A 24080-nucleotide genomic window follows, 5' to 3' on the forward strand; every position below is an offset into this window, starting at 1 on the left:
GGCGCTTCCTCGGACCCTTTGTTACCTAAAAAGTGAAACACCTTGCATTCCTACATTTACTACAACCGCAATTAAGACTTGTGATGTTAGAATCATTGTCGGATTATATATCCAATTATCCAGAAAATCTGACAATCTGACACTAATTATAGCTTTGGACTTATTATAGCTTTGGCAATCCCCATCCTTTCTGCGACAGGAGTTGATAACTCTCTTCCTCAACGGCACGGTGATCCGACGCCGTGTTTCCAGGCCGATTACCAGGTCCTGGATCATTGAACTGACCGACAGCTCGCACTGTCTTTGACACCTCCAGGATCGTACCTCCGCTCACCTTGAACTGCGGCCCACGACCGGACCGGTCCCCGATAATCTCGCTCACCTGTTCCTGCTGCACAAGCGCCAACATCACCTCCGCTACTTCTTCGGGTGTTACCCACGCATCAGAACTGTCATCAACCATCTTCATCTTCTCCGGATGATCGGTCCAGAGCGGGGTCTTGATGACACCCGGGGCAACGGCCGTGACTCGGATCCCAAGCTCCTTATCGAGGTTGGCAAGCGCCCGTACGAGGCCATTGATGGCGTGTTTCGTGGCACAGTAGATCGGGGCTGCGAGATTTGCATTTTGGCCTGCAATGCTGGAGATATGGACGATATGCTTCGGACGGCCGCTGGTACGGTGGTTCAGGAAATGAGCAATCGCTAGCTGCGTCGTGCGGATCGGGTGGGTGACATTGATATCGACTAAAGCGTATCGACCGCCAGAGGGCGAGTCCTTGCTTTCAGGTGAGTGAGGTGGGCGCCAGAAGTTGCTCCAGTGCTATATGGATTGTAGTTGTAGTTAGTCCTGTAGTTTTGTCGGGATTGCATTTGTCTTACCGGTTCGTAGACTCCCGCGCCCGGGCAAACAATATCAATTTCGCCGAACTCCTTCTCCGCAACCTCGAACATACGCTCGAGCTGGACCCAGTCAATCACGTTAGTCTCTTGGAAGACCACTCGTGCGGGGCCGGTCTTGTGCTTATCGGCTAGCACTTGCGCCTCGGGACGTAAGGCCAGGTCTGCGATTAGGACATTGCAGCCGTTTTCCACTAGCAATTTGGCGAAACTGAGGTTGATACCTGGTTACAATGTAAGCTAGCTGTGTGATATGCACGATACAAGAGACATACCGGAACCAGCTCCAGTTACAATAGCAGATCTTCCTTTCACCGAGAGAGCCATGTTTAGAGTATTGACGATTAATGGGTTACAGCTTCCAGTAAGGGGGTTCTGCTCTCTTTTATGCAGGAAATGGACCTGTGGAACTTGCTCGGGGTCTTTTGCAGCGCATTCCGTCCCCATTTTTAGGCCTCGCGGGGTAGAAGAGCACTTAACCGTCGAGGGGAAACTGGACCGAGCCCGGCCGAGATTCCTGTACGTCGTATGGGCCCAATGGCAGTACATTTCCTATTTCCTTGGGCATCAGGTCGTCTGGCATCAGTTCCCCACTTGTTGGGATTATCCTGCTCACTTACATATACGATAATATCTATGTACGTACATTGTTCGACATAAAACTGTGCTTGTATATGCCGGGATTCCGTAAGTGGGACATTAGAGTAGGGCTCGGTACGCCTGCCTTCGGCTTTTAGTGAAAACTGTGGAAACCAGGTGGATTGCCTTCGGATAATTGCTTGAAAGGGTATACTTGTCAAGCATAGGAACGCTCTACGAGATATGTATCTTCATATGGAGATCTTCGGTAGACCTGCTCTGCCAAAGCAGTCAAACAGCAGCACATATAACTTCAATTGGCCATATCATTTGAGTAAGACAGCACAGCACAGCTTCAAGCGCCGCAGTTGGTGTCGTGGTATGGCATGTAGTGTTCCTCGCAAAGTAACTACTTACCGGAACCATGCTTGAAAAACGCCGACTTGGCGTGCCCCGGAATTCCTCAAACTGTGAACGCTTGGAGAAAACTTCCAAGGTTATCTCTACTATTGCCACCTTTAGCCTTATGGATGGTTCTTTGCAGACTGATGTCATGGCGAATGGCGGTTGTCGGGTAACTACCCAAATAAAGTAATTTACCCGGCACATCGCTCTTTCCGACAGCGGCTCGACTACTGTTTATAGTATAATTCCGACTGGACTAATGTATGCTGTGTTCCCCACGAAACACATATAAAGAAGTGGTGCAGTTCCCCGCAAAGTTGAAATACAATCCTTGAATTCATTTCAGCCATGTCGGTGTCAAAATTTATTTCAAAATCCGCTGTCCGAGCGGCCTCTACCTCGGCCCAAACAACCAAGGCTGCCGGTGATATCTCATCAGTCTTCCCCAGCCTAAGGCCCGACTACAAGCCGGAACCTCTCCCCGCACGGTTTCAGGAGCTGAAGGCGAGAATTTTTGAGAAGAACAAGGATGCAATCACAAGGAGCTGGGAGCGATTGCTTCCTAGCTTGGATGAAGAAGTGCAAAAAATCAAGGCCAAGGGTAGCGACGTATGTGCACATGTAACACGCAATACGGAGCATAAGACTAACATTCAAATATTAGATTATACCATCAATTGATTATTCTGATGTGATCTCTGGAAAGGTGTCTGACGCCGCATTAAAGGAGATCCGCCACCGAGGCAGCGTTGTCGTTCGCAACGTGATGCCGCGGGACCAAGCCCTAGAGTATAAGCAGCGGATTCGCGACTATGTGGCCACCAACAAGGAAAGAGTCAAGGCCTTCCCGGCTGACTCCCCAGCTGTCTATGAGCTATACTGGACACCATCGCAGGCCGAAGCCCGCGGCCACGACAACATGCTCAACACCCAGCGCTTCATGCAGAAGCTGTGGCATTCATCCGACCCAGACAGCAGAATCTCAACGACACACCCGCTCACTTACGGAGATCGTCTCCGCATCCGCGACCCAGGTGACTCAAAATTCACACTCGGTCCACACATTGACGGCGGTTCCCTCGAGCGCTGGGAGGACCCCGAGTACTCTCGAGTCTACACCAAGATCCTAGAAGGGAACTGGGAGAAGTACGACGCTTGGGATGCGCGACACCGTCTGAACGCCAACATGGACTTATACAACGGTGCCGGAGCATGCTCCATGCTGCGGTTCTTCCAGGCCTGGCTTTCCATGTCAGACACCAAGCCCGGCGAGGGCTCGCTCCATGTCTGCCCCATGATCAACCATAGCACAGCGTACACCATTCTGCGTCCCTTCTTCGACCCCGAGACCTCCAAACCGGCCTTGGATGCTACATTCCCGGGCTCCGTACCTGGCGCTTGCCAGGAGTATAACCCGGTCACGCACCCGCATCTCGATCTCGAGTCGACTATGGTATCAGTACCGCAAGTTGCTCCTGGTGATTTTGTCGCTTGGCACTGCGATTCTCTTCACTCAGTGGACAAGGAGCACCGTGGTACCCAGGACTCCAGTGTGATGTACATTCCCGCTACCCCGCTGTGCGATATGAATGTCGAATACCTTCTTAAGCAGCGTCAGGCTGCGCAGAACTATTCACCCCCGTGGGATTTCCCAGGTGCTGGTGGACCTGGTGAGTCCGGATTCAAGGGTGCTATGGATTGGTCGGCGCTGAGCCCGGAGGGTCAGCGTGCTATGGGTCTAGGCAACACTCCCTGGGAGATCACCGATGCCATGAGCGAGGGTGAAAAGGAAGCTATCCGGTCTGCCAATAAGGCCTGTTTCGGTGTTTAAGATTTGCTTGGTTGGGATGGCATTTTTGGAGTTTCTATTTGCAAGGTCGTTTCAAAGCTGTGTATAACAACTTGTATCTGAAAATAAGTTATGATTATTACTTTCGACATGAAATTATTTGAAAAGCACGGAATATTAGGGTTCGTCAGTTATCATCGAGGCTAGCCCAACACACCATGATGTACTCCGTACTATCGGGGTAGTTCCGCGGCGAATCGCCACTCGAAAGGTAATCTTGGCAGAAGCGGGGCAGCTTTTGCCTACTCAGATGGATTCCCCGACATAAACTTATTTTCCTTTTTCCTCCCCTCTCTACCCAGTTCTGTCAAGTTCGCAAATAATTTGAACAATCATCATCACCATGGATTTCGTCAAGAAGGCTGTTTCCAGCGCTACCGGCAAGAAGGAGGAGAAGCCCACCGACAGCAGCGCCCAGCAGAATGACGACTACGTCGACAAGGGTGAGTGCTTTATTGTACTTTCCGCAACGTGGATTTTTGACTGACAAGCCTTTATCTCAGCCTTCGCCGCGGGTGTCAAGAAGTCTGGCTACAACATCGACCGCAACATGCAGGAGAAGATCACCGACGGTGCCCGCGAGGCCTACGAGAAGGCTACTGGGTAAGTGACAACCCGAAATTCCTTGGGCTTGTATAACTGCTAACATTTTGTTCTACAATACAGCAAGCCCGTCAGTGACAAGGTCTCCAACTAAGCGAATCCTTGGATGCGAGCAACAATGATATTTGGGGGGAATGAGTGAATGAATACCCAGACAGACTACGCAGATAGGATACAACATAGACAGGCCGACCTAATTAAACTCGTCTATACCTTGTTTGATACAAGTTATGTGTAGCGACTTAATTACTGAACCCACTTCATAAAATGGCAAGATTCAGTACGGAGTCACTGTCAACGCGTCCGGCTGTCTAACAAGGTGTACGGAGGACATCGAAGAGGGGTAGGTGCCAAGGAAGGTTTCTGCGCGCACAGCCACCTCGCAAAGCCACATATTCAGCCACCTGGTCAGCTTGATTGAGAAGGGATCTTCATTTGAACCATGGACTGTCAAAAACAAACCATAGATACGGGCGGAGCTCGGAGACAAATTCGCCATGTTACCATAGAAATCAATAGTGCGGATCTCGGTAGATCTTGCCTAAGTGGACCCGGAATTGCCAGATCTTGCATTATGATTGGCCCATCTCATTATATTATCGCCTTGCCCGAAAAAAAAGAAATACCTAGGTAACCTTGGAAGGACCTCCAGGGCTACCAGGGCTACTTTGCACCTGTGTTTACGGAATAGAAACATCCTACATATTATCAAATCCTGCAATATGACTTTGGCTGTACAATAGTACACATGATATGGCCAAATAATGAGGGGGAATGAACTCTCCCAGCACTCCGGCTAAGTCCGGCTCCGAAAAATAACTATATAATTCGACCGGCAAATCAGAGTCCGGTGTGGCTTTCTCTATGGCGTGACCCCCCTATTCGTAGATTGGATGATATCACAACATTGGGGTCAAATATGGGTCAACTATGGGGTCAATCCTGGATTAGGCAACACAAGCTGAAAAGTGGCTCACAAGGTTCGAGCAATCAATACCAAATAAGCACGCAACTAGTGAGCTCTGGACATGCTAGCTGCGCCGTGCCACGATCATTGGCCCCTGCTCGCCCTGATTGCCCGCATGTTGTCATTGAGGGGCTTAGAACGGCGATTCTCTTCTATTCGATTCTGGTCCCGTTCCTGGTGAGAGATAAATAAAGCGTTCGCCTTCTGTTGGGATAAACAGTGTACCTTCTAAATCATCATTCTATATCCTCTTCCCTCCGAGATCAATTCAACTTCTCACCCCAATCACAAACTAAACCTCCCACCAAAATGTCTTATCGCAACGAGTCCGACAGCTACGGCAGTGGCAACCAGAGCTCCGGCTACGGTAACAACGACTCCTCCAGCTACGGCAACCGGTCCAGCTCTGGTCGTGACCAAGACAGCTACGGCAGCAACAACAACTCTTCCAGCTACGGTGGCAACGACTCTAGCTATGGAAACAAGTCCAGCTCCGGTCGTGACTCGAACAACTACGGTAGCAGCAACAACAACTCCTCTAGCTACGGTGACAACGACTCCTCTAGCTACGGCAACAAGACTAGCTCTGGTCGCGACCAAGACAGCTACGGCAGCAACAACAACTCTTCCAGCTATGGTAGTGGAAACAAGTCCAGCTCCGGTCGTGACTCGGACAGCTACGGCAGCAGCAACAACAACTCCTCCAGCTATGGAACCAAGAAGGACAGCTACGGCGATAACGACTCTTCTAGCTACGGCAACAAGTCTAGCTCCGGTCGTGACCAAGACAGCTATGGCAGCAGCAACAACAACTCCTCCAGCTATGGATCCAAGAAGGACAGCTACGGTGACAACGACTCCTCTAGCTATGGAAACAAGTCCAGCTCCGGTCGTGACCAGGACAGCTACGGCAGCAGCAACAACAACTCCTCCAGCTATGGATCCAAGAAGGACAGCTACGGCGATAACGACTCTTCTAGCTACGGCAACAAGTCTAGCTCCGGTCGTGACCAAGACAGCTATGGCAGCAGCAACAACAACTCCTCCAGCTATGGATCCAAGAAGGACAGCTACGGTGACAACGACTCCTCTAGCTATGGAAACAAGTCCAGCTCCGGTCGTGACCAGGACAGCTACGGCAGCAGCAACAACAACTCCTCCAGCTATGGATCCAAGAAGGACAGCTACGGCGACAACGACTCTTCTAGCTACGGCAACAAGTCCAGCTACGGTGACAACGATTCCTCCAGCTATGGAAAGTCTAGCTCTGGTCGTGACCAGGATAGCTACGGCAGCAACAACCAATCTTCCAGCTACGGCAATAAGTCCAGCTCCGGACGTGACGAAGACAGCTACGGTAGCAACAAGAACTCGTCCAGCTACGGCGACAATGACTCCTCTAGCTACGGCAACAAGTCCAGCTCTGGTCGGGGCTCGGACAGCTATGGCAGCAGCAACACCAGCTCCTCTAGCTACGGCAACAAGTCCAGCTACGGTGACAACGATTCCTCCAGCTATGGCAACAAGTCTAGCTCTGGTCGCGACCAGGATAGCTATGGCGGTAACAATGACACCTCCAGCGACAGCCTTGGTAGCAAGCTGCTGAACAAGGCTGAAGGTTCGTGATTCTTGTTTTTGCTGGAAGGCGTTGAGAATTATATGCTAACCTACGTGTGATTTTAGGATTCCTCAACAACCGCAACTAAAGTCGTTCTCCACTGTCAGATAAGGCATCCAGTAGAAATGAGCGATTTTGCTGGGATGTATTGTTCGGAAACTAGCACATACTAAGGCACAATATATGATTTATCTATTACGTTTCGTGGATCAAGAATATCTACTGCTAGAGCTAGATATTGTCTGGTTTTTTTTCGTGGAGATAACAGGTTCAGTCTTATGATAGGCTGGTCTACTTCGAAGGGTACATTATGCTAAAAGTAGGGGCCGTAGCCAGCTTAAGTCGAGGACTATATATTTATTCTACTACTTACTTACACGGTATAGCCTTATGGCTAATCCATAAGATTGTTAAGCTTTCAATTTGACGGAGATATAATGGGTGTGCTTGGGTAGTATTATGCAGCCAAAGCGAGCGGAAATATAAAAAGCAAAACTAGTTAAGCCTCTCTAACCCGTGGGCAGACCTTATCCTATAAAGCATCCAAGCTCCACGCTGGGTACCGCCACTGATTCATTCCCCGACCAGATCTCAATTCTCTGGAGAGTAAGGGGAAGTTCTCTTATGTAAATTGTGGTCTGTTGTTATTACAATGGAGCTAAATCTCCTTGCTCTACAATAAGGTGGTGTATGCGGAAACTACCTATGCCATATACTAGCTATTCTCTGTATGGTGATGCAATCATGATAGCGAGACTAAGTTAAGCGACAAACAACCGAAAAGATTTCGATTGGAGGGTTCGCACAGTGTCCGGAAAATAACTTAAAGACGAGGAAGTCAGACCTCAAGACACCTAAAATGCCCTCAACCCAGGATAGGATCTTCCGTCGCCCTTGTGTATCATGCGGCCTACCGATCTCATCGACCCCTTGCTTTCTAAGTGCGCCAGCTTTCTGTGAATTTCCTGTTCATTGGAAGTGCTAATAGTGCTTAGTTCGTTTGACTGCATCAGGCGTTGAGCTGACGGACATCTCTGGATGTGGGGGCCACGAATACGAAGGAAGATGGCACGAGGTTGCCAAATTACTAAAGAGCTCCACCAAAGGACAGCCACATCCACCCAATGGATTTCTGATTCATCATTGTTGTTGGCCGCTTCTTTCGAAGCTGTTCAAAAAGTGGTGAATTGAGCCTGGAAAAGTTGTTCGAAACCCTAAGGGCAAGGTCCTTGCAATGCCATGAGGATATGCGCTCTGTCACCACCATGGGTGAGTCCGTTTCATTATTTGTATTCCTACAGTAAGAATATGTAACATTTGCTAATGTTGGCCTATCACAGACTTTGCATCCAAACCGCCGACCTTCGCTCAATGCTTCCGGCGCGTGGGTTTCCATATAGCTGCTCGGGCCTTGCCAGAAACGAAGGGACCATATGGTATACGTGGAAGTTCTATTAATTCACATTACTTTGAACGGATCCCGCTCGAAATAAGATTGGAAATTGCAGCTTACCTGCCAACTGTGGACTTCCTCAATCTACGACTCTGTTCAAGGGCTATGGCAGATATATTCGAAGAACAAACATTCTGGAAAACAAGGTTTTTCATCCATGGCGATAGAGGTTATCTTGCCTTTCTCACTGAAGGTATTCAGTGCGCAGAAGACTGGCGACTGATTTATCGCTGTACTCACAAATTTCTTAAACCAAACACTGAGCTCCGCGCTAGAAGACAGCATTGGCGGCAAAACCGATGGCTGAGGAATGCTTGTATCATGACCAGAGGACAGAATCTTCTGCTCTCTCGTGTTGACATAGAGTGGCAAAAAGCTGCTAGCGGGATGAATTGTGGCAGGAATACCATGAGGTCGATTAATCACAAGTGTCAAAGATGTTATGGCAAGCATTCACCATTGACTCAATCAGTCCCCTTCTCTAGGGCTGTTGTGGGACTCGCCATCTCTCTTCTTCCGGACTTACGTTCAGACGCAGACTTAGGAGAAACCTTTATCGCCGGCTTGGAGCTTATTTATCCTAGTGATACGCCGAATACTGTCCTTGGCTATCGCCTTCCAGGAAATCAAATAATGATTGATCTCCAAGAGAGGCCGCTTAGGGGATTCCAGCTGATTATTGATAAAGGAGCTGTTCGCGCAATACTCCCGCTTTTCAGTGCGAACGATTGGATTGGCAAGCCCTTTGTTGGATTTAATGGCTCCTGCAGTCTCGTGCGAATTTCAACGGATAACGAGATGCTAGCCCTTTCGGCGGAATTTGATGTAAGTCGAGCTAGTCGCCTGTTCAGGTTCTTGTGTCATTCTAATAGTGATGCCTACAGTATTGCAAACTCACTAGTCTAGCAATAGGGACTGGCAAACCCCGTTCCTAGCTAGCTTCAATCTATGTAATTAAGGGCTCTAGTTTTACTAGAAATTGGCTGATATAGTGGGGGAGCTATGTGAGGGAATTCGAGTCTGGTCAAGATCTGGATGTTTTTGAATGCAATTACTTTGGTTTCTAAAGTCGAACACTCTAGATCTTGGTTGTTGATTGTTTCTAAGCTAAACCTGGTTGACTCACAATCACTACATGTACTCTATAAGGTCTCTACACTATAGGATCTACAGTAGTGAATCGAGCAATTTCCCACAAATACAAGAATAACCGGCTTATGAGCCTTCTGTTTCTATTCATGACGGCATAACATTTAGCTTGAGAGTAGCTCGAGATGGAGATAGATGATATTAATGGGCGTTATATTCAAGGCCTTTTTTTACAATGTCTTCTCAGATGTCTTTTATATATGTCTTTGGGCTGCAGAGCTGTGCTAATCTGGATCGAGTTTCCTTGTTAGATCTGTCTAGTGTCCAGCCTAAGTTAGAGGTAGGTAAGTGCCACAGGGCAAAGGTAGTTATAAAGACTAGGGTGCGGGAATTGTGCGGGAATTTTATACGAAGTAATAATACTAATAATACCATCAAGGCCAAAAGAGTGGACGTCGATGGATGTAGAAGGAATTTATGGGGACCTGGGATCTGGGGGGTTATCACCGCCCGGACTCCGCCAAGTTTGTATTGACAACATCCATTCTACATCCCTCCCACCTCCCCTCTTCAATGCTTCAATAAGAGCCATTCGTCAAAATGCGGCTCCAGGCGGCGCTCTTTTTCGCTGCGTGCCTATCACCCGCGGCGGCCATCTACCCTGATGAGGTCAATCACATCGACTTCCACCACGCTCTCCTCGGCACCCCATCCCCCGACTCGACCTTCTTTCTCAAGCCATCCCCAGCTTCAAATGCCTCCCTTCTCTATACTCTATCCGACAAGCTGCTCCTAGGTGCCGTGAACCCCCGCGACGGCGGGCTCGTATGGCGGCAGAACATCTCGCGGTCGGTGAACTCTCCCGCGTATGGGGCGGGTCTTTTGCGCGGATTAGATGGAAACGATGCCATTGTAGGTGCAGTAGGTAACTACATCGCGTCTTGGAGTGCACAGGATGGCAAGGTTGGGTGGGAAAATCGTGTCTCTGAGGGTGTTGTTGGCGATCTCGAGCTGTTGGAGCTCGAGGATGCTACCGCGACATCCGGAGTGAGAGATACAGTTGCTGTGGTTGCTAGCGAGGGTGCCGGAATTGTAAGACGGCTGAATGGAAACACTGGAAAGACTGTATGGGAATTCAAGGATACAAGGTTGGTTTTGTCTTTGGCCTTTTTTTTAAACAAGTCCTAAGCTAATGAATTATCCTGTTAGCGGCGACGTTCCGTTCCAGGTGTCGTCCTCTTCCACAGAGGTCTTCTATATTTCTCTCCAGTCGGCTATGTTGAAGGGCTTCAAGATCAAGGTCACTGTTTTGGATCCATTGACTGGACAACAGACCCGTCAACAGATTCTGAACTCTGAGGCTGATGTGGCTACCCCGGAGTCCGTCCTCTATGTGGGCGCTAATTCCGCCTCGCCTATCATCGTCTGGACCGACAAATCGCAAAAGTCCCTGAAGGTCAATGTTATCGGTACCAAGGAGATCAACTCTATCACCATTGACAATACCTCCGGCTCCGAAATTCGACAGATCACAGTCCACGCTCCCCGCAAGCTTAACGCTCTGCCTCATTTCTTGGTCCACTTTGAAACTGTGACCGGAGCCTGGGCTGAGGTTTTCCATGTGGACTTGATGTCTGCCAAGGTCACCAAGGCCTATCAGCTGCCCTATCTGCCTGGCCAGTCGGCGGTCGCAGCCAGTGTCATTGACGCTAATGTCTATTTCACCCGGATCACGGACTTGGAAGCCGTTGTTGTATCGTCCGCCTCTCATGGAATTCTGGGACGATGGGATCTACAGAAGCCTTCTTCTGACATTGCCCTTCACTCAGTATCCGAGGTCGTTGCCAAAGGAAAATCTGTGGCTGTTAGGTCAGCGCTCTTCCGGAAGCACGGAGATTGGCAACTTATCCGAAATGGCCAGATCGAGTGGACTCGGCATGAGGGTCTCATTGATGCTGTCGCTGCCACCTGGGCGGAAACTGATGCCCAAGAGGATCTAGCTCATGAGCTGGAAGTCGAGGGCCACGAGACTCTATATGGCGCGTACCTACACCGGGTGAAGCGTCATGTTCGGGACTTGGAGCATCTACCCGACTGGCTGAAGGATCTTCCTAAGCGCATTCTGAGCAGTATCTTGACTGACGAAGTCTCCAACCTGGACAGCTTTGGAGTTGCCAGATCAGTTATTGTTGCCACCAAGAACGGCCGTGTGTATGCCTTGGACACTGGTAAGCACGGCGCCGTTTCCTGGGGCGTCCAGGCAGTGGAGACATCCCAGTGGAATGTGAAGGCTATTTTGGCTTCGCCAGGAGTTGCGACCATCTACCCCGACGATGGAAGCTCTGTGACTGTGGATGTGTCCACCGGGAAGATCGTTTCACGCATCGAACCATCTAGCAGCAAACTCCACTCAATTGCTGTCTTCGAGGTGCAGGATGGAAGTTCGCTGGCCACCGTCGGTGTCCGTGAAGATGGTACTCCGGTCACTGCATTTGCCAACGAAGATGGGTTCTTAGTAACCACCAGCGTTGATGGCCGAGTCCTCGGCTGGTTTGCCAAGTATAACAAGACTCCTGTGTGGGAGTTTGTTCCGCCCTCAGGAGAGAAGGTTGTCGACGCAACGGCTCGCCCTGCGCATGATCCTGTTGCATCTATTGGCAAGGTCCTTGGAAACCGCTCGGTCCTTTACAAGTACCTCAACCCCAACCTCGCCCTGGTGACGGCAGTGAACGAGCAGACTCATACCGCCAGTTTCTACTTGTTGGACGGCGTCTCAGGCAAGGTCCTTCATGCAACCACCCAAGCGGGCGTGGACTCCACGCAGCCCATCGCATCCGTGATGTCCGAGAATTGGTTCGCCTACTCATTCTGGGGCGATGTCGACGGCAGCGAGTCCTCCGCCAAGGGCTACCAACTGGTCATCTCGGAGCTCTACGAATCCCCTTTCCCCAACGACCGTGGCGTCCTTGACTCCGCCACCAACTACTCCAGCACGGCCGCCCTCCCGTTGCCCCACGTCATCTCCCAGGCTTTCATGATCCCAGAGTCGATCTCCCACATGGCCGTCACTCAAACGCGCCAGGGCATCACCACCCGACAGCTTCTCTGCACTCTCCCCTCCTCCAACTCCATCGTCGGCATCCCTCGCCCCGTCCTTGATCCCCGCCGCCCTGTCGACCGTGACCCCACTACGGCTGAGGCCGAAGAAGGCCTGTTCCGCTACGCGCCCTACCTCGACTTCGATGGCAAGTGGTACCTCTCCCACACGCGTGATGTCGCCGGCATCAAGGCCGTGCTCTCCCGCCCTACCCTTTTGGAAAGTACCAGTCTTATTTTCGCTTATGGGAGCGATATTTACGGTACACGAGCCACGCCCAGCCAGGCATTTGATATCCTCGGCAAGAGCTTCTCCAAGCTGCAACTCGTCCTCACTGTGGTGGCACTCGGAGCGGGTGTCGCCGTTTTAGCTCCGATGGTAAGTTTTCCATCTAAATATCTCCAGGTCCATTTGCTAATTATCTTTCTGCACAGGTTCGGAGAAAGCAAGTTAATGCCCTGTGGAGGGCCTAAGCCGTCTAGCCTCATATACCAGATATCATTTTGTGCTTTAGACTGTAATACATACATTGCTTGTCAAATTCTACACACGTAGCATCTGAAGCCAACCTGCTCTGCTCAAGAGACTGCGGTCTAATATACAGAATGTCATTGGTCATGGGGAACATTCCATTCATATACATAATATCTAAAGGATCTAACATAGCAAAGAGTATAGCAAAACAAGAACAAGAACACCTAACTGCACAGACCTTATAGGTACTATTTTCGACGCCAAAAGGAGATCAAATCATCAGCCAAACCCGCGAGATTCACTCAATACAACGGCATAGGTGACGAGTTAGCATAATCAACATTGTGCTCAACAGACTCAATACGATCAGTGCAAGTGCCAAAGATCCGATCCCAAAGCCTCGTCTGCTTCCCATAGTTATAACTCTTCCTCCAACCCTTACGATGATGCAAATCATGATCCTCAATAACAAGCTCCGCATCAAACCAACGCAAAGCAAAGCTCAACGTCGACGGCGGCGTAGCATGCACCCGCAACCCACTATGACCCGCCAACTCCGCAAACACAACATACTGATGACAAACCCACCACTCATAGAACCCCATCGGCATGCCCATAAACCGCATACTGAAATAAGTCATAAGCGGGACACCAAGGATATCGAAGAACTCCTGCTCAGTGTCCGCATACAGCGTCAACAGCGGGTTGGGGTGCTTAGTGAGGTGGTGGGTGCGATGGTATTTCCACAACGCGCCGACATCGTGCATGACCCGGTGGTACCAGTAGAACCAGAAGTCAAGGACGATCCCGTACAGCCCTATTTCGAGGGGCAGCCAGGCGAAGTTCATAGTTGAGGGGGCGTGCGTGGCGTGGTAGGCGAAGAAGACAGTGAACATTGGTCGGAAGGTCGATGTCGATACGAGCGAGCGGACGACCTTTGCGACGCCGACGTCTGGGACGCCATCGCGGGCGTGCTTGTCCCCGTCTAGGAAACCGTGCTGGTGGCCCAGTCGTCGGAGGACGTGGAGTTCGTGGATGGCGATGGCTTTGAAGGCCAGTCCGTATAGGAAGAAGGCGGCCCAGGCGCTGAGGTTGTGGCCGGTGAACTCGACGTAGGCGTGGTGTAGTAGGAGGGGGATGGCGGCGTGCGTGAGCACCCACCGATGCATGGACCAGTCTGGCACATAGGGCACGGCGTCTTCCTTTAGATGGACGGGGATGTTCTTGTCGAGGTGTTCTGGGTGGATTCCTAGTAGTTCGTAGAACCAGTGGAAGAGAGTCCACTCTGAGCGGGCTTGCTGCCGCCAGGTGGACTTCATGGAGTCCTTTGGATTACCACTCATGGCTGGTTTGTAAACAGTACAATGGTGTCAAAATGTACACTTTAACCCACCCCCGTACCTGATGGTGGGTTAGTGGGTTTTAAGTGCTTGGGCTTATTGTCGATCCCTCCCCCCGTCGTTCGGCCGTTGGCGACATTCGGCACATGTGAAGAAGCCCACTTCTTTCACGCACCCCGCAAAAATGAGCCTCGGGCGTTTGACTGGATTGGAACATGACGTCGATCATATCTCATCTTGGACTCTTTCCCAACAACAGGGCTGTTTTGGTGCGTTAACTAGCGCTTGGGCTCAACATGGTTGCCTCATGTTCGTGTTCGGGCTCATTCGGGGGTGATATCATGGTACAGGGGCATTCACGAGAAAATTCTGTTTCCTTTAGTTAATCAGGACATAATTCTAGATGTCCAACGTATTTGGCCGTATAGATGTGATGTGCAGACGTTGGCCTGCATCTGCATCTGCATGGACTTTCCGAGTCATGTGGCCAATCGAAGCCCTTATTCCTAATTGGCCAAATTGGCCAACAGACATCCGAACGAGGTTTCTTGATGTTTCATGATTTTCCGTATGATTCATTATCTGATGCTTAGGGACGATCTATTTTTAATTTCTCTTGTAGATCTTCTGAGGGGCTCGGCTACGGTATAGACCTAGACGCAATCAAAGGTCAAGGGTTATATATCTGATCGTTCTACACATTTACATTCAGTATTCTGGTGCATTTTATAGATTATATAGAAAAGATATTCTACGAGATTGAGCTTTCACGTTGTTCTGCATCTTATGGCTAATCATTTCGATAGTCGTAGTTCATAGCACCGAGGAAGGGGAAGGCATAGAAAGGCAGGGTAGTATTGCAATACAATGTCCCTTAGAATCTCATCCTAACCTTGGAAGTCAATAAATAATCTAGTACAAGAAACTCAGTCACTAACCGACTATCGCTGTTGATTATATATCGATTTAATGGTCAGTTGTCGATACGGATAGATGATCAAACAAGCGTGTCTCCAGGCCTATGAACTGTTTGAAGATGAGTCAATTCATATGAACAAGCCAGAGCACACTCACAAACGAGAAAGCATATGACCTTGCCTAGTAGAAATGCTGGGAAGATGACATCAAAAACACATACCCCTATAGATGCGTGTGAAAGCACATGAAATTTCCCACTTCAAAGTATAAACCAGGCAGACAGATACCCAAGAACAAAAACAAGATAGAAGAAAAATATGCCTCGGTATTGAGATCCGCGCTATCTTGTGCTATGTGACATCAAGTAATGGTATGTCCAAACACAAAACCCCAACACGATTATCCCTGTTGCCTTTCTATGTGCTCTATACGGCAACATGACTCCCATCCACACATAACTGGTTAACCTTGACCGCCACGTTGTCAATCATCTTCTCGTCATCGTCTACTTTAGTCTCCTCGCTGCTAGACGCCGCTCTCTCCGCAGAGCCAGGGGTGTTAGCCTCTGACTCAACCGAAGCCTGTGTCTTCGGGATGGGAACGATTTCCCTCCGATTAGTTCCATCCACAGTGCCCAGCACCTGGAGGTGATCGCCGTTGAACAAAATAGGGCCCTTGAGGATGTTCTTTCGTGTTTGTCCTTCGGCAAGTGGCTGCTCGATTCCGCGGAGCAGTTCGCGGCTGGGCTCGTCCAAGTTGGGCATATCGCCCCAAGCCCAGTCCAGCTCGCCGCCGTATTGCTTGGGAATGCTGGATGGTTCCATGAAGGAGGTGAGAGTGGGCTCAACCTCTGCGGCGGAGAGAATGAAGATCTTCGAGGTGGTGCCTGGGTCGAACCAGCGCTTGATCCAGCCCCAGACGGTGGGGAAGAATGAGGGCGCTCCGATAATCTAACAGTGAGTTAGTTCCACGATCTCATCTTCAACGGTAATACATTTCCGGACGGATTAGATAGGGGGAACAACATACAAAGATTCGATCCAACGTCTCCGGGTAATGCGCCGTGGCCAAAACACTGGCATCCTGCATATGACTCTTCAGGTTCCAGAACTGCTTCAGGCCAACACCGCTGACATCCACGATATTGGTCGATGTGACAATAGGCGTCTCCGGGTTCGGACGTGGCAGCGCGGAGGCGAGCGGCATCACGAACCGGAGGAGGCTCTCATACAAAGCGAACAGGTTCAACAAGCGCGCAGGGACTGTGGATGATTTGTGGGTTTCGGGTGTACCGGTAGTCATGGTGGAGTTGTAAGCGGCGACAGCCTTGTTATCCAAGTGGCGGATCTGGAAGACGTAGATAGGAATTCCGCGGCGATCGCGACGGCCTGTCCATTGGGGATACTGTAGAGACGGTAGACGTGAGCACGGGATCTGTTTTCGTTCGCAATATATTTTATAAAACGCACCATCCGTCGGGCGGCCTCGTATGAGTCGACGCTGATATTCTCATATAGCTTCTCGATGGCGTTGTCTTTGCGCCAGTCTTCGGTGTCCTTGAATTGAGCCCACGCGCCCTCGACGTCAAATCTGCGAGCTCGGAGGAATCGCCTGCACAAAGAAATCAGGATCAGCACTCGATCATCTTATTCAATGCGTCCGTTTCTAGCTGTGTCGGGGTCTAGCGTGGATGCGCCACATACAATAAAGTCGCATCATCCTGGCTGGCGGGCTTCGCCTCGACGCCATCTGCTTGTTCCACGGCAGGAGTGTAGTATTTCCGCTCGGCGCACAATTTCTTGAACTCCTGTAGCTTGTCCTCCTGCTCCGGAGTAAGGTGGTGCAAGTGTCCGGCGAGCCATGCGGTGCCCGAAGCTTGTGAGGCGGAAGCGACGGGATCGTTCCTTGACGCTGAATCGGTGCGCGCCAGGTCCTGTTCGGAGTCCTGCGGAGTCTTGTTGCCCCAAAACATGATGATCCTTCTATCTCTTATGTTTTACTATTTTGAAGGAGAGATCGACCTTCTAAAGCAGATCTCGGAGGTGGCGGAGGGAAAGAGGCGGTGAAATAAAACTGACGGTGTTTTGTCCCGAGGTCGGGGGCTTTCTGGGGTTGACTATATTTTGTGATATATCGCGAATTCCTCTCCATCTCACATTTTGGCTGGGATTTAGCTCTATTCGAGAATATTGACTGTCCTGGGTCAAAACGTCTTTCATCTGCGAAATACATCGCAGACCCATCGATTCACCAAGCTAATCGGCAGGATTCCAACGTCAAACAAGGTAGCCAGCCCTGGTAATAGACCCTGAAACTAGACCCGCTAGTGTTTTGGAAGATAGCATGAAACACAGAAATGCAATAAAATTCCGGTCTCAATTAAACAAAAGCACCATATCTCAGTGTACACAGCACAGCCAAATGCTAATCATAGGGCCAATCCCAACCATATCTGTACAGATCGCCCTTATACAGCGCAAAATTTAAATACAAGTTAGTCCTCGGTCAGATCACCATACTCCCACATACCGCGGCGCTCAGCCTTAGCCTCGTCCTCGAGCGCGCGCAGGTTGGAGAGGGTATCGACGGAGGCGCGCTCCCATGCCTTCAGCTTGCGGGGTACCATGGCCAGACCCTCGTGAATGATGTCAGCGTTAATGCTGTTATCCAAACTCTTGGAAGCAGAGGGGTCGAGTAAAGTGACGTGCAGGGTGCCGTCCTGGTCGACGTGGTCAACGTTTGCGACGAGTTGGCGGTCGAAGGTCTGGTCGCCAACGAAGCCGACGGCGTCCTCGAGGTAATCCTCGGAGGTGGGGAACTGCAGGAGAGAGAGGACCGCGTCAACGGCCTGGGGACGGAGGGTCTGACCGGAGAATTGGGGTTGGGTGAGAGGGCGGAGTGATGCCCATGGCAGAGTCTCGGAGTTGCCGAAGTCGACGTAGACCACCTCAGCCTGCTCCTTCTCGCGGTCGTTGCGGCGCACCTTGGCGCGGTACCAGTCACCGTCTTCGGTAAATTGGGCGGCAACCCAGTCGCCGGCCTTGGGAGGGCCGGGCAGCGGGGTGTCATTGGCCTTGTTAATGTGGAACTTGCGGAAAGCGCTCATCAGCTCGGTGAGCGCGTTGGTACCAGTGCCGATCTGTTGCAGCTTGAGCTTTGCAGAGGCGGGGTCAATGTAGGTAACCATAACATCGCGGTAGTCCTTGCGACGCTGTACGGGCGCGGCATCGCTCTCAGTGCCAGTTCCGGCGCCATTGGCGGCCTCGGCTTCCTCAGCCTCAGCAGCCTCCTTGGCGGGGTCCCAGTCATGCCACAGTCCCTTGCGGGCGTCCTTGGCCCGTTGTTCAGCAGCGAAATACTCGTTGGCGTGACCAGACTGCTCAGCCGAGTATGCATGGACGGTGGCGAGACCCTCCTCCAGCAGAACGGTCGTGAAGTTCTCTTTGTTGATGTAAAGGCTACCGATGAACCCGCCAACCTTGTCAATGGTCTCAACGTCAATCTCAACGTCGCGCTGCATGCAGCGGCGGTTGGCAAGGTCGTGGGCCTCCTGGCCGAAAGGCTCGCCGGCGTCGCTGGGTCCGCGGGAAGAGCGAGGGGCACGGATACCGGAAAGAACGAGAGTCAATTTGGCGTTATCGCGGGGCACTAGGACAGTGAAGCGAGAGCCAGACTTGACAAAGTCGACAACAGCCGGGACACGCTTTTGACGTTGCAAGATACCAAGCTCCAGCTTGGCCTTCTGTACGCTCTCTGAGTAGTCTACGACCTGCTTCGCCTTGGGAGCCTTGGAAGTCCACATTCCACGGCCCTCTTTCTGGGCATCAGCCTCAGCAGCAAGCAGCGCATCGTAGTCGGGAGACCGGTCAGCATCATCCATACGGTGACGAATGACAGAGGAGTAACCAGCCTCCACAAGAGCCACAGCAACGTTGGTGTTGCCCTGCACAACAGTAGCGACTTCGCGCTCCTCGTAGCCCTCGCTTGCAGGCTTCTTGCCGTTCACAGTGACCATGACATGCTTGGCGATAACCCGCTTGCGGAGGTACTCCTTCGCCTCAGCGGCAAAGGGAGCCTGCTTGGGGTCGGAAGGCTTTGGCTGGCGGATACTGGCGAGACTGATCTTCTTCTCCTGTCCAGCCTTGCTGCGGATGAAGAGGGTATCCGCATTCAAAACACGAGTGACAACGTAGTCCACAGCCGCGGCACCAGCAGTTGTGGGTCCCGTGTGGCTAACCCACAATCCCTTGCGGTCAGCCTTCGCTGTAAGTTCGGCCTGGCGGAGGAGAGCCATGTCCGGGCCCAGAAGCGTCGAGTGATGATCCTGGCAACGGGCGAGACCAGCCTCAAGAAGGAATCGAGAGATATTTCCGTTGGGGTGAAGCAGGGTGGCAACAATCTGTCCCTGCGGCGTGACACCAAGCAGAGAAACCTTGACCTTACGCTGCAACAATCGTTCCTCAACAAACTGTTGCGCCTCATCACCAAATGGCTCGGCCGCGGTCTCTTTGCCCTCAGCAGTTGTGCGCTTAGCAGATGGTGCCCGGATACCAGCAATGGCAATGACAGTCTGAATGTGCTCCTGTGGCTGGAGAAGCAAACGCAGCACAACACGGTCACCGTTCAGGACCTTTTCGATAATACCCTCCAACTGGTGGCCCAAGTTACGCTTGACCAGATCCCGAGCGCCAGTCAACTCGTAGGTAGTATCGATCTGGCCATCGTTGCCGCCGGCCCAGGTTCCCTTTCCTTCATCCTGGGCAAGGGCTTCCAATGCGCGGAGGCGTTCCAGGAGTCCAACAGTCTCCTCGGATTCATCTCCGCGCTTGCCTGCTTCTTCACGGACTCTTGTCCAGCCCTCCTGCACACTGATATCGGGCAATGATGCGTCGAAACCGGGCAGCTTGATGGTGCCATAGTCACGCTTGGCACCAGTGGGGATGGTGTATATAACGTGGAACTGGACGACTTTGCCGACAAGGAGCTCACGGAGGAATTCGCGGGATTGGAAGGCGTATGCCTAGAATTTCGTTCTTTAAATTAGCCTTGTCTCTTTTTCTCTCTTTCCCTTCAGTCATCCTCGTTTTATCGACTGATGTCCGTAGCTCTCGTGCGCCAGAAAGACCAACTGGAGATGACAGGAAGCAACAATTTGGTCTTCCAATGGTGCAATCAACGGGCAATCAATCTCAACAATGCACCTACCTCGTCACCCTCTCTCCTTAATCTAGGAGCAGAGACATAAGCCAAACTCAGGACACGTTCTTGTGAAGGGTTGGTGATATTCGACAGCACGACCGTGTCACCGGACAGGACGGACTTGACCCGGGCTTCGAAAGGCATACTGAATGAAACAGTCTCCACTACCACATGCACAATTGCAATGAGATTGAAGACAAAACCAGAATAAATAAACACCAGGAAGAGAAAAAGAAGTTGAGAGCAAGGGGAATGTCCTGAGGGGAAACGTGGCCGGTGTTTAGACTTGTGGGGGAAAGCGGTCAGGCGATCCGAGCTTCTAGTTGTACGGAAGTCTACGAAGTATCGAAGCTATACAATCGATGACAGATCTCCAAATATACTCATGTCAAATTGGCATTCATTCATGTATCCTAGACGGAGTATCCTGTACTTTTTTCCTCCACCAATTACGGCAGAGATATCAAAATCCAGGTTTCAAAAAAGGGATAGAGCTGCACATTTATGCGGCAATACCGATGACACCTATAGCATTTCATTAGCATTCATCTCCACTACATCCACGCCTTCATGAACTTACCGCAAGCAGGGCGGGGGCCAGCGTTACCGGTCTTCTTGGACTCCTCGTTACCACCCTTGCCAAGGTCATCAGTACCGGCGTGGACGACGAGAGTGCGCTAAGCAGATAGGTTAGCGATCTGTTTCGGTAATTCGGGCATCAATGATAAACTCACGCCCAGAACGGACTCGGCACCAATCAGCTTGATAAGCTCATCCTGCTTGGAGCCGTTGGAGTTACCCTCGGCATCGGTCTTGAAGTTGCCAAGGTCACCAACGTGACGCTCGGAGTCAGTGGGAGCACCGTGGGTCTTGCCGAAGGGGTTGACTGAAAGCGATCAGCACTCGAGCCTTCATCTTCATCTTTGGCTCATTATGAATCACATACAGTGGGGACCAGCAGAGGTGCAGCCGTTGGTGTTGTCACCGAACTGGTGAACGTGGAAAGCACGCTCAGCGTTGGCGTCGTGGCCGGTGATGTTCCAGGAGATGGTGGTGGGGGCACTCTCGTTAGCCTGCTCGAAGGTAACGGTACCGGCGACCTTAGCGTCACCACGGAGGACAGCAACTGCAAGGAAAGAAAAATGGTCAAAAAATTGTTCTAGAAGGCTTATCGAAGGCTGCCCGGCATGCCGGCTATTGGATCTCCAGGGTCTCTGGAGTCTCGTCTCAGCCTCAGCAACGGCTGGTGCCGCACTGGCCCAGGAAGAATGCCAGGCTTCAGCAAATGAGCAGCGATGATCCCCTGCTTTGTCCCAGGGGCATTGCCAGATGTCCAGACAGCAGTGGAGAGCTAGGGGGAGGATGCAAGCCGATAGGCTCGGATTTGGGATCTGGATCACAAGGTGCTCAAATCTGCTCACACCCAAGGTCCCCTTGCCACAGATCGTGGGGAACTTGGAGGCTGAGGGCCTTATGTATGGCCCAGATAAAACCAATAATGGAAATTACTTACCAGCCTTAACCATTTTGATTATCTTGAAATATTTTAGATTGAAGATTGAAGAAGATGGGTATTTTGAAGGAAGAGGAGTGGAAGTGGGCGGATGAAGATAATAAGGCGGATGATGTTGACGTGACTCTACACTTGTATCATAGAGGTACCTGGTACATGTATTCCAGTATTGAAATGGCTGTGCCCAGCAGTACTTGGTACTTAAACCACAACAAAACATCCCCCACCTTCCCAAGTGGGCAGCGAGAGGGGGAATGACATAATTATTAATCAGATCGTGAACCCGTGGACTCGTGAAACACTTCAATTTTCAATTGAATACCTCTTCCTCGTAAACAATTGCCACATCACTGCTGCTATGTGCTCCAATCACTATATGTATGTATGTACTTCTTGTACTGGATCGTCTCTACTCCGCTGAGCAGTATTATGTAGTTTGTATTACCGTTGCACAGCTGTCTGACATCCAAAGCTCCAAACCGTCCTATCAGCAATTGACATCAGCTCGGGTAATATAAAACCGTGCAGTGTATCAATCGCAATGTCCCGACATGAAATGACACCACAGCTGGAAAACACTAGTGCGGGGGTTGTGAATAAGCCGACCCGGCCACCTGGGCAGATTCCGCAGTTTACCTCATGTCTACATATTAATTTTCTACAGACTGGAGAAAATAACACTTGTGACAAATTCATCAATTCGTATCTACCGATTCCAGTTTTTGGGAGATCGCCAATTTACAATTAAACAATTAAAAGAAAGACCATAACTCAATCTAAGCCTGGATCTTCTGGGCAAGAAGCTGCTTGAGGGTAACGGCATCGGCAGCGAACTTGGAGATACCCTCACGGAGCTTCTCAACACCCATGGCCTCCTCGTTGAAGTCGAAGCGGAAGTCAGCCTCGTTGTTGAGGTACTCGCGCTTCTTGATCTCGAGGCTGGCGGCACCAGCGGGGTTGAGCTTCTGGGGCACAGCATCGGTGGAGTTGAAGAGGTCCTCCAGGAGGTTGGGGGAGATGGTCAGGTAGTCACAACCAGCCAGCTCGGTGATCTCGCCGACGTTACGGAAAGAGGCACCCATGACAATGGTGTTGTAGCCGAACTTCTTGTAGTAGTTGTAGATGTCCTGGACGGACTTGACACCGGGGTCCTCCTGGGGGGTGTAGTCGCGCTTGTGGGCAGCCTTGTACCAGTCAAGAATGCGACCAACGAAGGGAGAGATGAGGTAGGCACCGGCCTCGGCGGCGGCAATGGCCTGAACCAGAGAGAACATAAGGGTCAGGTTGCAGTTGATGCCGTGCTGGGTCTGGAGGATGTGAGCGGCCTTGATGCCCTCGTAGGTGGAGGCAATCTTGATCAGGACACGGTCCTTGGAGATACCGTTGTCGGCGTAAAGCTAGGTAGAAGGGTCAGCTTGGGATCGTCGACAAGTCAGTCCGGGTGAACTTGTAGACGTACCTTGATGATCTCAAGAGCCTTGTTGACGGAACCCTGAGTATCGAAGGACAGCTTGGCGTCAACCTCGGTGGAGACCTTGCCGGGAATGATCTTAAGAATCTCCTTTCCGAACTCAACGAGGAGACGGTCAAGAGTGGCCTCAACCTGCTCATCGAGGGTCTTTCCGTTCTGCTTGCCGTAGGCAACGGCAGTATCGATGAGAGCGGCATACTCGGGCTTCTTGGAAGCAGCCAGAATCAAAGAGGGGTTGGTGGTGGCATCCTGGGGCTTGTACTTGCCAATAGCTGTGGTTCACGTTAGCTGGCCGTTCAATGCTAAAACCAATGTCACGTCGACCTGGAATACATACTGGCAAAGTCACCTAGAAGTTTAGTGTTAGCGTGTTTTTCAATGTGTAGAAGATGAGATTGATAGCTTACCAGAGTCGCAGACGACGGTGGTGCCGGAAGCCTTAAGCTGTTCGAGAGAAGAAGACATTTTTTTATGTATTGAAAGTGAGATGGAGAAAGGATGAAGAGGAGAGAAGAAGGGTGGCGGACGACGTGTTTAAGAAGGAGGGGTGGTGTCATGGACCCGAACCAGAGCAACTGCCAGGTACTTGAATTTAGTATGGAATT

The 24080-nt window shown here is 51.0% G+C and overlaps 11 protein-coding genes across 11 annotated transcripts; 5 read left to right on the forward strand and 6 right to left on the reverse strand.

The window, feature by feature from the left end:
* Nucleotides 1-163: 163 nt before the first annotated feature.
* N7525_008208 (uncharacterized protein) lies at nt 164-1227 on the reverse strand (the record flags this gene model as incomplete). Its single annotated transcript, XM_002568638.2, has 3 exons — nt 164-823; nt 883-1124; nt 1176-1227. 3 exons carry the CDS (start codon nt 1225-1227, stop codon nt 164-166), a joined length of 954 nt encoding a protein of 317 aa, XP_002568684.2.
* A 1005-nt stretch (nt 1228-2232) lies between these two features.
* On the forward strand, nt 2233-3715 carry N7525_008209 (DUF1479 domain-containing protein; the record flags this gene model as incomplete). Its single annotated transcript, XM_002568639.2, has 2 exons — nt 2233-2493; nt 2549-3715. The coding sequence occupies 2 exons, from the start codon at nt 2233-2235 to the stop codon at nt 3713-3715; spliced, it is 1428 nt and encodes a 475-aa protein (XP_002568685.1).
* Nucleotides 3716-4076: 361 nt separating this feature from the next.
* Nucleotides 4077-4430, forward strand: N7525_008210 (uncharacterized protein; the record flags this gene model as incomplete). Its single annotated transcript, XM_002568640.1, has 3 exons — nt 4077-4176; nt 4237-4336; nt 4400-4430. 3 exons carry the CDS (start codon nt 4077-4079, stop codon nt 4428-4430), a joined length of 231 nt encoding a protein of 76 aa, XP_002568686.1.
* Nucleotides 4431-5612: 1182 nt separating this feature from the next.
* Nucleotides 5613-7009, forward strand: N7525_008211 (uncharacterized protein; the record flags this gene model as incomplete). The annotated part of the gene is made up of 2 exons (XM_002568641.2): nt 5613-6921; nt 6987-7009. 2 exons carry the CDS (start codon nt 5613-5615, stop codon nt 7007-7009), a joined length of 1332 nt encoding a protein of 443 aa, XP_002568687.2.
* Nucleotides 7010-9007: 1998 nt separating this feature from the next.
* N7525_008212 (uncharacterized protein) lies at nt 9008-9313 on the forward strand (the record flags this gene model as incomplete). The annotated part of the gene is made up of 2 exons (XM_061214332.1): nt 9008-9199; nt 9287-9313. The coding sequence occupies 2 exons, from the start codon at nt 9008-9010 to the stop codon at nt 9311-9313; spliced, it is 219 nt and encodes a 72-aa protein (XP_061068763.1).
* A 750-nt stretch (nt 9314-10063) lies between these two features.
* Nucleotides 10064-13033, forward strand: N7525_008213 (uncharacterized protein; the record flags this gene model as incomplete). Its single annotated transcript, XM_002568643.2, has 3 exons — nt 10064-10611; nt 10673-12938; nt 12995-13033. The coding sequence occupies 3 exons, from the start codon at nt 10064-10066 to the stop codon at nt 13031-13033; spliced, it is 2853 nt and encodes a 950-aa protein (XP_002568689.2).
* A 303-nt stretch (nt 13034-13336) lies between these two features.
* N7525_008214 (sterol desaturase family protein) lies at nt 13337-14377 on the reverse strand (the record flags this gene model as incomplete). Its single annotated transcript, XM_002568644.1, has 1 exon — nt 13337-14377. One exon carries the CDS (start codon nt 14375-14377, stop codon nt 13337-13339), a length of 1041 nt encoding a protein of 346 aa, XP_002568690.1.
* A 1340-nt stretch (nt 14378-15717) lies between these two features.
* On the reverse strand, nt 15718-17264 carry N7525_008215 (SEC14 family lipid-binding protein; the record flags this gene model as incomplete). The annotated part of the gene is made up of 4 exons (XM_002568646.1): nt 15718-16242; nt 16322-16696; nt 16762-16903; nt 16996-17264. The coding sequence occupies 4 exons, from the start codon at nt 17262-17264 to the stop codon at nt 15718-15720; spliced, it is 1311 nt and encodes a 436-aa protein (XP_002568692.1).
* A 522-nt stretch (nt 17265-17786) lies between these two features.
* N7525_008216 (putative transcription factor (Snd1/p100)) lies at nt 17787-20635 on the reverse strand (the record flags this gene model as incomplete). The annotated part of the gene is made up of 2 exons (XM_002568647.2): nt 17787-20312; nt 20498-20635. 2 exons carry the CDS (start codon nt 20633-20635, stop codon nt 17787-17789), a joined length of 2664 nt encoding a protein of 887 aa, XP_002568693.2.
* A 358-nt stretch (nt 20636-20993) lies between these two features.
* sod1 (superoxide dismutase SOD1) lies at nt 20994-22017 on the reverse strand (the record flags this gene model as incomplete). The annotated part of the gene is made up of 5 exons (XM_002568648.1): nt 20994-21016; nt 21072-21168; nt 21226-21377; nt 21438-21617; nt 22005-22017. The coding sequence occupies 5 exons, from the start codon at nt 22015-22017 to the stop codon at nt 20994-20996; spliced, it is 465 nt and encodes a 154-aa protein (XP_002568694.1).
* Nucleotides 22018-22780: 763 nt separating this feature from the next.
* Nucleotides 22781-23940, reverse strand: N7525_008218 (sedoheptulose-7-phosphate:D-glyceraldehyde-3-phosphate transaldolase TAL1; the record flags this gene model as incomplete). Its single annotated transcript, XM_002568649.1, has 4 exons — nt 22781-23401; nt 23464-23747; nt 23813-23824; nt 23883-23940. The coding sequence occupies 4 exons, from the start codon at nt 23938-23940 to the stop codon at nt 22781-22783; spliced, it is 975 nt and encodes a 324-aa protein (XP_002568695.1).
* Nucleotides 23941-24080: the final 140 nt, after the last annotated feature.

Source organism: Penicillium rubens (genome assembly GCF_028828025.1).
Source record: "Penicillium rubens strain IBT 27055 chromosome Unknown utg000003l_segment0_segment0, whole genome shotgun sequence".
NCBI lineage: Eukaryota > Fungi > Ascomycota > Eurotiomycetes > Eurotiales > Aspergillaceae > Penicillium > Penicillium rubens.